The sequence below is a fragment of the Rhinopithecus roxellana genome, chromosome 18, assembly GCF_007565055.1.
Source record: "Rhinopithecus roxellana isolate Shanxi Qingling chromosome 18, ASM756505v1, whole genome shotgun sequence".
In the NCBI taxonomy this organism is placed as follows: domain Eukaryota; kingdom Metazoa; phylum Chordata; class Mammalia; order Primates; family Cercopithecidae; genus Rhinopithecus; species Rhinopithecus roxellana.
The window spans coordinates 5,286,096-5,302,562 of record NC_044566.1 but is presented as its reverse complement, the minus strand read 5'-3'; the positions used below and the strand labels follow the sequence as shown (position 1 = coordinate 5,302,562).

Here is a 16,467-nt window from a genome sequence, read left to right as displayed (position 1 = left end):
GGTGACGGTGTTGGGGATGGGTGGTGATGATGGCATGGTGGTGGCAGTGGTGGTGATGGTGATGGTGTGATTATGGTGAGGTGACGGTGTTGGGGATGGGTGGTGATGATGGCGTGGTGGTGGCAGTGGTGGTGGTGATGATGGTGATGGTGATGATGGTGATGGTGATGTGATGATAGTAATGACATTGATAATTGTGATGGTGATAGTAATGATATGATGATGGTGATGATAGTGGAGGTGATGGTGATGATGATGTGCTGATGTTACAGATTACTTAAAAGTGTTTTTTGTACCATGGGATTTATAGATCATTGGAATTACTCTCTAAAACACCTGAATACATAGTACTATGTATGTATATGTATAGTACTGTGTAAATTTTTAATTTCCTTTTTATACGGAGTTAAACAGTAAGTGTTGGAATAGGTATAGCTATTTTGTCCTTCTTAATTTGTGTTACTTTTTAAAATGATAAAGTGACAGTGTGCCAAAATAAGAAACAACAGAAGAAATATTGCTAATGGTAGCCCATTCTTTGGGATGCAAAGGCTTCGTTTGGAGAAGAGCCAGGACTTACTGCACTTACTGTGTTTATTGCATTCAGAGTGCTGCGTGAGGGTTCAGCTTGTGTGAAGCGCTGAGGCTTTCCCTCGTTCTCTTCCTTTTCCCCATTTGCTGCCTGCCCCACCCTCAGTAATTTCATGATGATGTTTTGTGTATGGCTAACTTACATTTATAGCTCTCCAGTTTTGGCTGTATTTGCTATTTATATTGTCATGGTTCATTCAAAAGGTTTACTTTGCGTAGGACACTGTGGTAGCTACAGGAAAGAGATGATGACTTCACCGTGACTGTTCCTTTCATGAGCTTATTAGTCTGGTCTTGGAGAGGAGATGCATAATAAAATAACCAGTAGTCAGTAATAAAGGTGGAAAGTGATCAGGGATGTGAGATTTGCAGGTGAAGCGCTTTGGGTATTTTCAGGCAAGGCTCAACAGGAAGGCTTTGGAAAGAGGCAGGAATTGCACTGGCCATGGAGAAGGAGGAGAATTTGGTTGTGGGTTATCGTGCAGCCCAGGACAAAGGAAGAACGTGCATGAAAGTGCAGATGAGAAATAGGACAAATTAAACTTATCTAAAGATTGTAGTGAAAATAAAAAGTGTAAGTTATTATTATTTAATAACGTGACAGACTAAAGATAGACAGACTAGGACCTGGTGTAGGAAGTAGGATAGGTTACTGGGTGTGGTATTAGCTACGGGTGTTACTGGAATGACAGATGTTCTCTAACAGGACTTGGCTCTCTGGACAGGAGGGCTGGGGATCAGGAAGTCAGTGATGGCACTAGAACTCTGAGCTCATGAGGCCTAGTCAGAAGGGCAGCAGGGAATTTCGGAAGAGGATAGCACTGAGAGAGGAATGTCATTTAGGGCAATTTGGTTTTCAGTAGCTGAGAGGACTTACTAATGGAGGCTTCCAGCATGTATTGGAAATGCTGTACTGAAACTCTGGTTAAAAGTAGGGCCGGCCGAGTATAGAGATTTTAGAAGCATTTATCTCCCCATGGTAACTCAGGACAAGGCAGGATGGTGTAGCAAGAGCTCCCGTGTGGTCCAGGGCAGGTCCCTTTTCAGGCGTGTGAGAGCCATGGCCCCTCTCACCCTAAAGCATTCACACACCATTTTACATGTATTTTTTTGGGGGGAGGTGCATAGACCCCAGGTTAGTTCCTGGAATAGAGACAGATGTGATCCAGTACAGATTTTGGGGAAATGCTTCTACATTGAAGAGGTGGAAGGAAGAAGAACCAGGAGAGCAGTTGTGTTCAAGTCATGACCTTTCATAGTGCCTAGAGAAGACGGTGCACAAATGGGCTGTGCCTGGGACAGGGCGTCCCCACGCTCCTGCTGTGCGGGAGACTCTCCGTGAAGGTTGCTGCTGCTTGTGCGAGCACCCAGTCTGCAGTACTGCCGGCGGCCCCCACACCCACCGCCCCACATCTGCAGATTCAATCAACTGAGATTCAATCAACACTTAAAAAATACAGCCATTAAAAAAATACAAAAAAAAAAAAAACACCCCAATACAGTGTAACAGCTATTTGCATAGCATGTACATTGTGCTAGATATTATAAGTAACTTAGAGATGATTTAACGTATATGGGAAGATGTGTGTAGGTTAGGTGCAAATATTGCTCCGTTTTATAGAAGAGACTTGAGCATAAGGGGATTTCGGTATCTGTGGGGGTTGTGGGATTGGTCCCCTGCAGATGCTGAGGGCGACAGGGTGCTGCTGCTTCTCTGAAATGACTCCTGCTGTCCCCATTGTCCTGTCCACGGCTGCCAGGGTCAGTGGAGAGCAAGGTTTCTGCTGTTGAGTATTTATTGTAGAACTGGGAAGATGGAAGATACAAATCCTAAAAGACTCCTAATAATGGTCAAAAAACAGGAGAACATGTCAGATTCACCTTTGTCTGTGAAAAGGTTATGAAGATTTAAAAGTGTGAATAAAGAATAAAGAGTGAAAATTTAAAAACTGGAGCACGAGAGATGCCTCAACCCTGAAGGAGCAAAGAGAGTTCCGAGGAGGCTCCGGGTTCTGTGTCTTCATAGGCTGCTTTGGGCTAAGACTGATTAAGACTGATTCAAACCTTCTCTTTGGAATGAAAATTTTTAATGACTCAAGGGTATAATGAAAACATTTCCAGAGAAAAATCTTCGTATCATTAAAATTACGTAGATCAATGGAAATAGAACCCCATGCCCTTAAAACAGGACCGTGGTGAGCTCATCAAGGGGTTCCGTGGTGTCGTGACTCCAGGCAGACCTCACTCATCCTCAGATAACTATGGTTTCTTCACTGGGAGCGTCTTAGTTTTTTACTACCAGTGTGTAATTGGAATAATAGCAACACTAAAATAGGCCTGTCTTAGCTGCTTTCTTATTCTGAAGGACAAACAAATCTTAAGAGTCTTCTGATATAGTTAAACTGGGTAACTCAGATAATGGAAAGAGACTTAAACTCTGAATCAGAAGCTCTCGCCTTTCTTGTCCTTGCTTAGTCTTTAGCTAGCGTTTTGCTTTCTCTCAGTCTGAGGTTGTTCCTCCCACTGGGGTTATTGTCTAGCTTAAGTGTTATTGTGGGTTTAATGAAATGAAGTATTCATGTAAGTTTTAAAAACGGTTTGTGCTTTGCAGATGTAAGTCAGCACTGTAAGAAGCTCTGTTATGTGTATAGTCTCCACCTGCGATTTCTTCTCAATAGAAAGCTATGGAAATGCTTTCTTCCCCTATGTTACTGCGTAGAGTCAGGCATCTTTATTGGTGACAATCTGGGTTTGTCCCCTAGACGTCTCCAGCAATTTCTGTAGAGTTCACTCTATGATGCATGATAGTACTACTCAACTTCTGCGAGTTGTACAATTCACAGAGCTTATTTGCATGTGCTGTTTGGTCTTAAGACTAATCTATGGAAACGTCTTATGGGTATGGACGGGTGACTCAGCGCTGACTTGCCCTGTTACCAGTGTGTTTTGTTGAGATCTCCGGTTAGTTACAGTGTAGGGGATTTGGAAATCATGAAGACACACAGGTAGGTGTCTGCTGTGAACCCAGCTGGCAGAAGTGTTTTCATCTTTGTGGTCTTAGGGCTCTGGTCTCCTTTGTGGAATGTCTAGCTGCCTGTGCCTGAGGTCAGTCTGTTACTGATGCCACAGACAGTGGTTGGCCCTGAGTCTGGATGTGTGTGCCTTCATTTCTCCTTTATGAAAATATAGGTTACGTATGCATGTGTTCTCTTCCCTGTCGTTCTTTACAGCTGCAGACCTATTCACAGACTTAGAAAATGCATTTCAGGGGAAAATTGATGCTGCTTATTTTGAGACCAGCAAATACTTGTTGGATGTTCTCAATAAAAAGTACAGCTTGTTGGACCACATGCAGGCAATGAGACGGTACCTGCTTCTTGGTCAAGGAGACTTCATAAGGCACTTAATGGACTTGCTAAAGTAAGACACTATTTTGATTTCTATAAATGAGTAATATATTTGACATGAGAAGGAATCTTGTGTTTAAAAGAATAAATTATATTAAAGGAAAATGAGTTGAATTCTTCGAGCATACTTTTTAAAATAAAATCTGAAACGAATGTAAAATTTTCAAAAGGTGTAAAGCCCCTTTATTTTTCTCTGGTTATCAGCAGAGCATCATTGTCATGTTCTGTGCTTTATTCATAAGAGAAACTGGCATTTATTACCAAAACTATGGCGCTTACAGTCTTCATGTATGAGGAGTTTGTCTAATCACAATTAACTTTAGCTTGAGTTTGAAATAAAGCTGAAAAATAAAATACACATTTTAAAATTGAATTTTACTTTTATATTTGTAGTTAATGTTTCACATAAAAACAAAACTACGGCCCTTTTTATTTTGCTCCCTGACATTTCTCATGGCATCTTCCCTTCCAGAGTTAAATGTGTGTCCTTCTCCACCAGTAGAGACAGAGACAGTTCTGGACCAGAGCCTGCTATGCTCCTGGGTCTAGAGGCAGTGCAGACCCCGGCCCAGGCAGTGTGAGCCTGGGCATGAGCACCCCAGGGGGCCACAGCCTGGGCCAAACTTCTTTTTTGGTGTTCCTTTTAGGACACTTAAAGTAAGCTAAATGTTCCCTTTAAGACACAAAATCAGCCGAGCGTGGTGGCTCAAGCCCGTAATCCCAGCACTTTGGGAGGCTGAGACGGGCGGATCACGAGGTCAGGAGATCAAGACCATCCTGGCTAACACGGTGAAACCCCGTCTCTACTAAAAAGTACAAAAAAACTAGCCGGGCGAGGTGGCGGGCGCCTGTAGTCCCAGCTACTCGGGAGGCTGAGGCAGGAGAATGGCGTGAACCTGGGAGGCAGAGCTTGCAGTGAGCTGAGATCCAGCCACTGCACTCCAGCCTGGGCGACAGAGCGAGACTCCGTCTCAAAAAAAAACAAAAGACACAAAATCATAACTTACCTTTAAACCCTGCTAGTGCTGCCCAAGCAACTGTTTTAGGGCCTCAGGTCCTCAAGTTTCAGTGGATTGCAGACTAGAAAGCTTGCTTGTGGGCCCAATTCAGAGAATGAGATTTTCAGGTGTGGGGTGGAGGATTTGCATTTCCAGCAAGTTCCAGCTGCCGGTGATGCTGCGTTTGTGGGGACTACACATTGAGAACCACTGTTTGAGACGTGCAAGCTCTTACATCTTACCTTCTAGCCAGAAGCCAGTCTCCTCTGTGAAAACTCATATGGCTTTTTGAGGCATACACAGCCATAGCTGGCTTGCGACATGCTCATGCCTTAGTCACAGCTGATGTCTGCTAACAGGTTGGTAAGAAAAGAAGGTTCACTAGCACAGTAAATGCCGGCCGTGATGAGGTCAACACCTGTCTGAATTGTGAGTGGCGATGAGCTTTTAAAGGGGAAATGTTCTCTAATGCCATGGGTGTGTATGTGGGTGAGTTGGTGCCAAAGTGAGGTTTGGAGGACCCTGATGGTGTCATAGGTCACATCATAGAGCCGGCTGAATGCATTTGCCTTGTGCCCAATCTTAATGTTGAAAGTGTCACAATGCTTTCTTTAAAGTGAAAACTTCATTTCTCCTCATGTCGTATTTTAAGTTTCTAGTTTTTAGGTTTATTTGACATTTTGTGTCTTTTTCACCTTGTCGCTGCCCTGCATTTTGTAGAGCTTTCGTGTCTACCTGAGTTGATTAGTGATGTTCTTAACTTGGTAACCCCCTGATTAGAGACGTGTTAGCTTCATATTTATAAGAGCAGATATCAGTAACCCTCAAGAAATGCTTGCTGGAAGTGTAGTGGTTCTTGGCCCTTTGGAATCATGACCTCCATATACCTAATTGCTTTGATTCAATAGAGACCTCTCCTCCTCCCATTGGGTCTAAAATGAAATTATATCAGCTCATGCTACTCATAGGCCAGCCTAAAGTTTGAAAACTTTGTTAATATGTATAGCACATTTAAGTACTTTCAATTTAAGCTGAGATGGAGTCTCACTCTGTCGCCCAGGCTGGAGTGCAGTGGCGCGATCTCAGCTCACTGCAACCTCTACCTCCTGGGTTCAAGCGATTCTCCTGCCTCAGCCTCCTGAGTAGCTGGGATTACAGGCTCCCGCCACCATGCACGGCTAATTTTTGTATTTTTGGTAGAGATGGTATTTCACTGTGTTGGCCAGGCTGGTCTCAAACTCCTGACATCAGGTGATCTACCCACCTCGGCCTCCCAAAGTGCTGGGATTACAGGATTGAACAAATGTTCCTGGCCAAAATCAGTATTTTTGAGATTTTAAAGAAATGTAACTCCACAATAATTAGTAAGCCCTGTTTACAGTTAATGCTCTGAAGCTTCCGTTGCCACATTATTGTATTGGTCCCATTTGTCTTTCGAGTTTTTATAATTTGAACCTTACTTTTTATAGTTTATACGTTTTTTAAAGTTCATTAAGAATTGAAGTAATATTTTCTTTAATTTTTAAAAAATTTGTTAAGACCAGAACTTGTCCGTCCAGCTACAACTTTGTATCAGCATAACTTGACTGGAATTCTAGAAACCGCTGTCAGAGCCACCAACGCACAGTTTGACAGTCCTGAGATCCTGCGAAGGCTGGACGTGCGGCTGCTGGAGGTACTGCGTCTCTGCATGTTGGGAATGCCGTCCTGGCACTGAGGACCCACTGGGCTGGGGTGTTCTAGCAAGTGTTTTCCATGTTATTTCAGGCACAGCTAGCCGTTATCTTTCTGGAAACTGGGCAGCCTGAGTAGGAACTCCACTCTGTCACTTGTTACTCCCTGGTCAGCACATCTCCTCCCTCTATACCATCTGGGTCTCCATTTGCCCATCTTGCAGCAGGGAGTAATCTTGCAGGGCCGCTAGGCTTAAGTCGGAGAAAATGCATGACAGCCCTTGCCCTGTGCTGGGTAGCACATCACAGATGCTTAGAAAATGGAGCTTTCTTCTCATAGTAAATCCAGCAGGAGCACAAGACATGGTGATGATATTTATCAGGAAATTGATGTTTTTAGTTTCTGTTTGGTAGGCCATGACTTTCCTTTAAGGGTATGGGTATTAACATAAACCCACTGTTTACTTAGTTGTGATGAAGGATCATTAGCAGAATGGTTGCTTTTCTTAAAATATTGCAAGAGTCATCTTGGAATAACTAAGGATTTGGAACATATTTAGAGGCAGTGGGTTTTTGTTGTAAGCAAATGGTGATGAATTTTAAACACATATTCACAATATTCATTCAGAAATACACCATTCCTTGCCAGATGTTTGCAGAGCACCTACTGTGTGCCCATTATTGCCTAACTGGTGAGGTTGTAGAAGTTAACCAGAAGATGCACTCAGAATTGCTGAGCAGTTTTTAACAATGGGGCATTATTTTACTGCTTTTTCTTTGCGTCAACAAGTTCTTCAGCAATAAGCTTAAGGTCTTGCAATTATGTGTTTGTTTCTGTTGTTAGGTCTCTCCAGGTGACACTGGATGGGATGTCTTCAGCCTTGATTATCATGTCGACGGACCAATTGCAACTGTAAGATTATCCTGCATCATTTTATAGTATTTACAGCTGTTAAGATTGTTAAACATTTTGTTTGAAATTAACTTTCTTCTCTGGGGACTTCTAATTCAAGTGATCACTCGACATCTAAGATATACTCATTGAATAAATACGTAAGCCAAAATTGTGTGTGTTTTAAATGATTATTAATGAGTACTGAAATGCTCTATCATTTAAAAAATTCTTAAAAATATCATTGTTCTATCATAGGTTTCAGGAACTCCTTAATAAATGGACTGTTCATTTTGTTCCATTATTAGACTGTGGCAACTAGTTTAGGATAATTTGAAAGGAACTGTAAAGTGTATTTTAGGGGAATCATGTTTTTACTACTTAGCTAAAATTTGGTATTTAGTATTCATTTAAACCAATGAGGAAACAGCTGTACTTTGTTCATAGTGCCTTTACCTACATAACAGTTACCACATTGTAAAAGGCTGACCAGGAAAGCTGTCTTTTTACATGCCTGCAGTTAAAGTGCCTCTTTTTAGTGCTCATTTTGAAAGTATTCAGACTTGAATAAATTTCCTTGACCAAGATACCCCTCTAAACTTACTTCAGTCATTTTTGTATCTGAAATACTGAAGGAAGGACATTGCATTTCTTTGAGGTATTGGGAAAAGTATTTTGTTGAGAAGAAATATAGTTGGGCTCTAAAATTTTTTCTTAGTGGTTCTGGTAGAGCCTGCTTTGTGCTGTTTTCCCGCCTCTCAGGGTGCACATCACGCTGCTGAAATAATTGCGTCAGGGCACACTCACCCTCTTTCCTCTTGGGGGTAAGAAACCTGCCTCTGGTAAGTGTGTCTCTCCTGTCTACAGTGAGATGGGAACTGCTGGTGCAATTTCCCTTTTACACATAAATTCCTGGTGTGTAACCTTTATTGATCAAAGCTACTGTATTTTAAGGGTATAGCTTCTCTTAAATTTAATTTCTCATCATATTCAAATTAGCTTTTTCTCTTTTGACTTATGTCCTAACCAATTTAAAATAGTTACAATGCAAAAAGCAGTGTGATATTTAACAAATTATTTATTTAATTTATTTTTGACACGGAGTCTCATTCTGGCACCAAGGCTGGAATGCAATGGCACGATCTTGGCTCACTTCAACCTCCGCCTCTCAGATTCAAGCGATTCTCCTGCCTCACCCTCCCAGGTAGCTGGGATTATAGGCACGAGCCACCATGCCTGGCTAATTGTTGTGTTTTTAGTAGAGATGGGGTTTCACCATGTTGGCCAGGCTGGTCTCAAACTCCTGACCTCAGGTGATCCACCTGCCTCCCTCCCAAAGTGCTGGGATTACAGGCATAAGCCACTGTGCCTGACCTTAACAAATTATTTAAATTAGCAACTTCCATATCTCTTGCCTTGTTAATTTGCATGCATTATGTATTATTTTCATAGCATAAATGATATCATAGTATAGATAATTGCATCGGTTATTTCAGGAAGTCTGAGTGCCTTGACAAATAGGTAAACTGAACATTGCCTAGAGAACAGATAATTAATTATTTCATAGTATTACAGATCTTATTAAGAGTGTCAAAGGTGTCATGCCATGTACATAAACAATTGCTTATGCAGTATTGTTAAATGTTTAGGTTTGTAAAGCCCTACTTTAGTAGAAGGACTCAAGGAAAAAAGTTTATATCATAGATTTATTTTAAAAAGGCAAATCTATCACCTGAGGCCAGGAGTTTGAGACCAGCCTGGCTAACATGGCAAAAACACATCTCTCCTGAAAAATACAAAAATTAGCTGGGCATGGTGGCACACACCTGTAATCCTGGCTACTCGGGAGGCTGAGGCATGAGAATCCCTTGAACCCAGGAGGCGGAGGTTGCAGTGAGCCGAGCTCTTACCACTGCACTCCAGCCTGGGTGACAGAGTGAGACTCTTATCTCAAAAAAAACCCACAAAAACCCAAAATAAAAGTAAATCGGTGAAAATAACCTGAAGGATTCTTTTCAGACTGGAGATTCTTCTAGGCCTACCTTCCATGAGATTCACCACCCTTAGGAGCTACTGTTACAGAAGAAAGTGCACCCCTGCCTCACGGATCCCTCAGGCGGGCTGAGGGGAGTTGTAGTGAAGAGTCCACATTTTAGATTAGGCTTAGACTAGTCTAAAATGGATTGAAAATCCTGATAAACTGTTTGCAAGTTGTGTAACATTAGGCCTCTGTTTCCCTGCTTTCTGTTCCTGTGAGTTTGCTTAGCATGCTGCCTAGCATGTAAGTCATCAGTGTGGTTGTTATATTATGATAGTTTGCTAAAATGTACCTTTTGAAAAAAAAGATTGAGACCTGTACTGAGAGGATTCTTATGTGGGAATACTATAAACTCGTCTTCTGCTGTTATCCCAGGTGTTTACTCGAGAATGTATGAGCCACTACCTAAGAGTATTTAACTTCCTCTGGAGGGCGAAGCGGATGGAATACATTCTCACCGACATACGGAAGGGGCACATGTGCAATGCAAAGCTCCTGAGAAACATGCCAGGTGAGCCCTCTGTGCGGTCACAGGTCCGCACACACTCCCAGCAGCGTCCAGCCCCCAGTAAACATTGAATGACTTAAATTACAAGTAATTTTGAAGTCTTTATATAAAATTGGTTTGGTCAGAACCCTTGAGAAAGTATTTCAGTAGGTACGTCTCTAAAGAAGAACTAAATGGTACATGCCTTTAATCCTTTGGTGAAAAGTAATTATTAGGAATAAAAAGAGAGCAGTTGTTTGGAGAAAGCAGTTCATGATCTCTGCTTCTTTACCAGCTCAGAGGCTGGTCCCTGAGCAGCTACCAGAGATCCAGAATAGTGACCCCCGCTGAAGGCTGTGGGACAGGGAGTTGCCTGTCTGAGCCAACACTGACACGTAGAACTGTCAGTTTTTACTAGGTGTTGATACTTGACTGTAGTGGGGAATGAATGGTAGGAATCCTCCGAATTAGCTGAGAGGGAAGCAAAGGGGAGATTTTCTTTTAAAGGCAGTGATGACTGTGGGCTGGGTGCCCTTCTTGTGAATGTGCTGCCACGGGCGGGTGGGGAGGCGGGAGGAGGGCCGTTCTGAGAGGACTGCATGCACGCCTGGGGCTCTGTGGGTCTCCTTTCTCCACAGTTTCACACCTTCCCTCTCACCATGGTTGCGGGATCCCTCGCTCAGAGTTGTTTTAACTGGATATGTACTTACTTGCCTACACTTTTCCTTCCCTCTGTCTTCTTATGAATACCACTGAGTAGATCAGTTCCTGGCTGCCCCCTTCACGAGGCAGCGTCTTATAGTGAATTTAGGCCAAACTGATGCTGTCATTGTCACATGTCAAAGTAAGCCTCTGCGAAGGCTGAGCTCCATACCAACTTGAAATATGGGCTGGTTGCACTACAGTTTTCTGATCTGATTATCAGTTTAGCAACATCTGTATCAATTTGCTCTTCTCTTACTGTATTGAATATCAATAATGAGTTTTGTTTTCTAGTTGGAGATAACTAATAAATTTTTTGATCAGTTTTCTATGTATGGGAAAATGTATATTTTATTATTTATAAAATTTATTTATATCGCTAGGATCCTGCTTCACAGAGTTTAACTCCAGCTTCTTTTGCTGAGCCTTTCCCCTCGCTATTGAAACTTTTTCTGAACCATTTTTAATAGCACGATACTACCTCATGTACATATCATTTCATCATTTCTCTTTGGACATGTTTTTTCCTCCAATTTTTTGCTAATATAAATAATGCCATGCATGTTTTTGTAAATGTATCTTGATATGCCTCTCTGAATATTTCTTGAGAATAGATAGAAGTGGAAGTGCTTGCTTAACAGTTTGAAATTTAGTTACTTTTTACTTACTAAGTATTCGTATTTTCACTGTATTGATATTCTCAGATCACTTTTTGGGATATGTGCACCAATTTAGTTCACATCTCAGTAAGCCCAGATCGTATTGTGGAAAGTTGTCTATATCACTGTTTTTGCTAACACTGGCTATTAATTCAAATAAATTATCAGTTCATAGGTGAAAATGGAAGTTCATTTCAACTTTTATGCTTTTTAAATGTTATGCTTTTAAAATGATTGATGAGGGTAAGCACTTTTATTTTTAAGATGTGGTCCCCATTTTTGCCCAGGCTAGCCTCAAATTCCTGCGCTCAAGTGATCCTCCCACCTTGGCCTTCCAGAGTGCTGGGATTACAGGCATGAGCCACCAGGCCTGGCCTCTTTTTTCTTTGTTTTGCTGTATTATGTAGTATTCCCTTTATCTACGGGGGATCTATTCTAAGACCCTCCCCCCACCCCATGGATGCCTGAAACCTCAGATAGTATCAAACCTTACCTATACTGCTCTTCCCCATGTGTACTTACCTATGATAAAGTTTAACTTATATGTTAGGCACATTAAGTGATTAACAGCAATAACTAATGACAAAATAGAATTATTTTAACATCGTACTATAACAAACATTATGTGGGTGTTATGTCTCTCTCAAAAGATCTCACTGTACTATACTCACCTTTTTTTCTCGTGATCTGTTGACCTGATAACTGAGACAGCTACTGAGTGACTAAGGGGGCGGTAGTGTATACGCCGTGAATTTGCTGGACAAAGGGTTGATTAACTTCCTGGCTAGGATGGAGCAGGATGGTGTGAGATTTCATTACTACTGAGAACAGTGCTCAGTTGAAAACTTATGAATTGTTTATTTCTGGGATTTTCCATGTACTATTTTTGGACTGCTGTTGACAGCAGGTGACAAACAGCATAAAGAGAAACTGTATGGGGGACTACCATATTCCCTTTTTCAGGAATTGTTTTACCTGTGTTTCTGTTGGGGTGTCTGTGTTCTTACCTTTAATAAAAAAGTATTTTAAAGTAGTTCATGGCCAAGCAACTTCATGAGCAGAAATCAGCTAGCTGATCTTGCTAATCCAGCCCGTTAGAAATGTCCTGCTAATTATAAATCTGAAGCAGATTACACATGGACCCTGTAGAGAGCTCCCATCAACAGCTGCCACGGGGCCTCGTATGGGTGTGGTGTGCAAAGGACAGCTTAGTCTTACTTAAAGTGTCAGCAGTTACCCTAGTGTTATAACAATATTCGTCTAAGTAATAACTTGCTCCATCGTGTGCAGTAAGTAGTTACATGTGAAAGTCCTTTGCCGGGGACAGGAGTTTTTGATCATGGTCTACCAGGAAGATCACACCTATTCCTCATGTAAGATTGTCTGCTCTTCCTGCCTTTACCAATCCTGGATGGTAGCAGTTTTTTATGTATTTGCCAGTCAGCTGGACAAAACACAGCAGCTAATACTAAAATGGTTTGTTAGATTCAGTTAATCTAAAAAATATTTCTACTACTGGAAACTAAATTCATGTTTCAGATAACATTTCACAAAATGAAATAGACCAATACAGGTAACTGAGCCTGTATTCTTTCTCAGCCTCTGTGTGGGGTGGGGACGGAACGAATGGAGGCTTTTTCTTTCTCTTTCAGCTTCCCTCCCTTTCCCCTTTGAAAACAGTGTCATTGAAATAATTTGCTTTTGGTCTTTATTAGAAATAAAATCGATCTCTTACGTTCTTGAGGGAAAACAAGGATGCGTTCATCTTTTATGAAGAATCAAGATGAAATTTATGTAGTTAGGTTCCAATAGAAGTCTGATTCAGAAATAATACTTTCTTTGTTTTCCTCTGGTTTTTAAGACATTAACTTACTCATCTGAGACAAAAATTAATGTTTAGACGGTGAGTTTTTAGAGGGCTCTTAAGAGAATATTAATTCTCTGAAATGGTCCCTGAAGTTCTCAGGGAACAGTGGTTGTGGAGATTTATGTTTACCCTTTTTTTTGAGATGGAATCTCACTCTGTCACCCAGGCTGGAGTGCAGTGGTGTGATTTTGGCTCACTGCAACCTCCACTTCCCAGATTCAAGCTGCTCTCCTGCCTCAGCCTCCTGAGTAGCTAGAATTACAGGTGCCTGCCACATCGTCTGGCTAATTTTTTTGTAGTTTTAGTAGAGATGGGATTTCACCATGTTGTCCGGGCTGGCCTCAAGCTCCTGGCCTAAGGTGATCTGCCCACCTCGGCCTCCCCCAGGGCTGGAATTATAGGTGTGAGCCACTGTGCCCGAGGTTTTTTTTTTTTTTTTTTTTTTTTGAGACAGAGCCTTGCTCTATCGCCCAGGCTGGAGTACAGTGGTGTGATCTCAGCTCACTGCAAACTCCGCCTCCCAGGATCAAGCGATTCTCATGGCTCAGCCTCCTCAGTAGCTGGGATTACAGGCATGTGCACCATGCCCAGCTAATTTTTTGTGTTAATATTTGTAGTAGAGATGGGGTTTCACTGTGTTGGCCAGGCTGGCCTCGAACTCCTGGCCTCAAGTGATCCGCCCGCCTTGGCCTCCCAAAGTTCTGGGGTTATGGGCATGAGCTGCTGTGCTCAGTCACTGTTGAAGATAATGGAACTCCACTCGCTTAAAATGAGATGTAAATACTACTACATTTTAAAATTAGAGCTTGTACACTGGACACTAAATTATTTCTTGTCTAAAATATAATGATAGCAAGTTACAGGTTTTCCTTTATCTTTTCTAATCCCACTGAATGAAATGTGCTCTCGAGAAAGCGAGTGTCTAAATGAGGCTTCGTGGGGTAGGTGTCGAAGAGCAGGGTCTGGCCATGGAAATAGCTTGATAGGGCCACATCTAAACCAGCAGGTCCCTTGCAATTAGGAAGCTTTCAAGTAGAAGGCACTTTGGAGATACCACAGTCAAACCTTTCTAGTGTATATTGGAGAGCAGCCTGAGACCCAGAATCTGAAAAGGTTGGATTGGCCCACATTTGGTTTAGGCCCAATATATTGAAAAATAAGATAAATCAAGGTTTAACAGCTCATACTACATTTTGTTTTGGTTTTCCTTTCAAACATATTTTATTACTTCTAAGATACACATTGTTTTCATGTTCTCAATGTGTCTTAAAGTCTGTTGAGCTGCAGGGCTCCTGTTGCCTGCAGCTGTGTAAACCTGGCCCCAGCTCCTCTTGGTGACTGGAGCTGGTTTCTGTGCTCCGGCAGCATAGCCTTTAGTACTGGCCACAGCTGCGGTTCATTGCCTTCAAAAAGATTACACCCTGGCTCCACCCTGGCTCTGTTTTGAAATGAAAAGTTACTGTGTTTGCAGAAAAGTGTAGAAGTAGCAGTGGAGCATAAATTTGAAATCCATGAAGCACATAATTATTATTGAGAGAAGAACCAAAATACCACCTTTCCATGTAAAGCAGCACCGCAGATTTTATCTTCCCAGGAAAGGCAGGTGCCCGCGGGCCAGCAGTGTCCCGTGAGGGGCCCATCTGAGCAGTGGGTTCAGAGGGTGTTTCCCGCACAGGACTGTGGTCAGGGTGTCTGTCAGTGTGATTGGCAACTGTTTTACTTTCTTGATGATTCATATAGTAATGATTCATCTTACAAATGACAGTGTCTTAGACTCAGTGAATGATAAAAGATGAGTTGAAATTTTTCTCTTTAAAATTTTCTGTGTGTATCTATCTGTGTTTTTGTATCTTGTGTTTTATATCCTTAGTGTGTGGCCTCAGCCCTGCAGGATGTGTGCTTGCTGTATTCGTTGTATGTTTCACTCATCATTTCTGTGTTTCACTAAGGATCCAAAAGATACTTCACAAAAGTCTTTTGGATCCTTAGTGAAACATACAAATACAGATAAAAAAAATTCTCTGTGCCTGGCTCCAACTGATAGAAACTTGAAGCTGAGCTGTAGGTGCTAGAGCTACATTGCCTGGGGGCGTCCCCACCCCACCACCTGTCTCTGAGATTGTATGGCCTCAGCTGATACCTTGATCTTCTGCCTCAGTTTCCTCATCTGGGGGGATGAGGTGTTGATGGCACTTACTTCCTAGTGTTGTCAGGATTAAGTCTGAGTGAAAGTACTTGGAACAGCACCTGCCTGTGGTGGGTGCCCCCAAGTTCACCATTGCCGTGGTTACTTGCCTGGAAGAGCAGGAATGCAGATGGTGTAAGGATGAGATCCTTACAGGTGGTTAGAGACTTTGAAAACAATCCTAGTTCTTAACAAATGTCGTTTGGATCCTTAGTCTTGAGAAAAATAAATCAGATGGGTACTTTGATAAGGTCACTTTTAAATACAGTAGCATCACTATAAATATGGGTTGAGGAGGTGATTTTGAAATTGTGAACTAATTGTTTTAAGGTATTTTCTAAAAAAAACAAATACAATGTTCAGCACTACTCAGTGCTATCTCTAGGGGCATCTCCGGATGTGAGGGGTTCTGGTGGAAGGTGCCTGCCTGAACTAGTCCTTAAGAGCCAGTGTTTGAGTCAAACTTGAAGTTCTTTCGACAGCCTTTAGGGGTCAGTGGAGAACTACAGAAGAGCTGTTGCTTAGCTCCTGCCCAAGCAGGAGGAGACAGTGGCCACCCAATTTTGTGTGTTGGCGGTCCAGTGTGGCGTCGGCCCTGCAGGAGGTGTGCCTCCTGTATTCATTGGACCTTATTGCCAGTATTGCTTTGCTTTTGGGATTCTTATAATTGTATAGTTACTTGTGGGTCAGCCATAAAAACACATTTAAAACACGTTCCTAAAATATGTATTCAGAGTGCTGGGTAAAGAGATCCTTGGCATGTTGGCAGGTGTAAATGGAATTTTTTAGGAACTAAAGGACTAGTTGTGCCTTGTGAATTGAGTTCATAGTCATTACAGCCTTAGAGCAAGTAGAAGTTCAGAAATACTATTTTCTATAGTGTTTAATCTCTCATTTGGGAAAGAAAAATAATTGTGGTATTGTAGGGATTTCAGACTTCTGTCATGTGGATGATTTCACCAGGTTTC

At 42.0% G+C, this 16,467-nt stretch overlaps 1 protein-coding gene across 1 annotated transcript in view; it reads left to right on the top strand.

Annotated features, from left to right (window-relative positions):
• TUBGCP3 (tubulin gamma complex associated protein 3) overlaps positions 1-16,467 on the top strand; it is a 94,179-nt gene that overhangs the window by 55,217 nt on the left and 22,495 nt on the right. The window contains exons 14-17 of the mRNA XM_010360087.2: positions 3,822-4,011; positions 6,536-6,671; positions 7,514-7,582; positions 9,975-10,110. Of these exons, the coding sequence (XP_010358389.1) occupies positions 3,822-4,011; positions 6,536-6,671; positions 7,514-7,582; positions 9,975-10,110 (531 nt within the window). The remainder of the gene's footprint in view (positions 1-3,821; positions 4,012-6,535; positions 6,672-7,513; positions 7,583-9,974; positions 10,111-16,467) is intronic.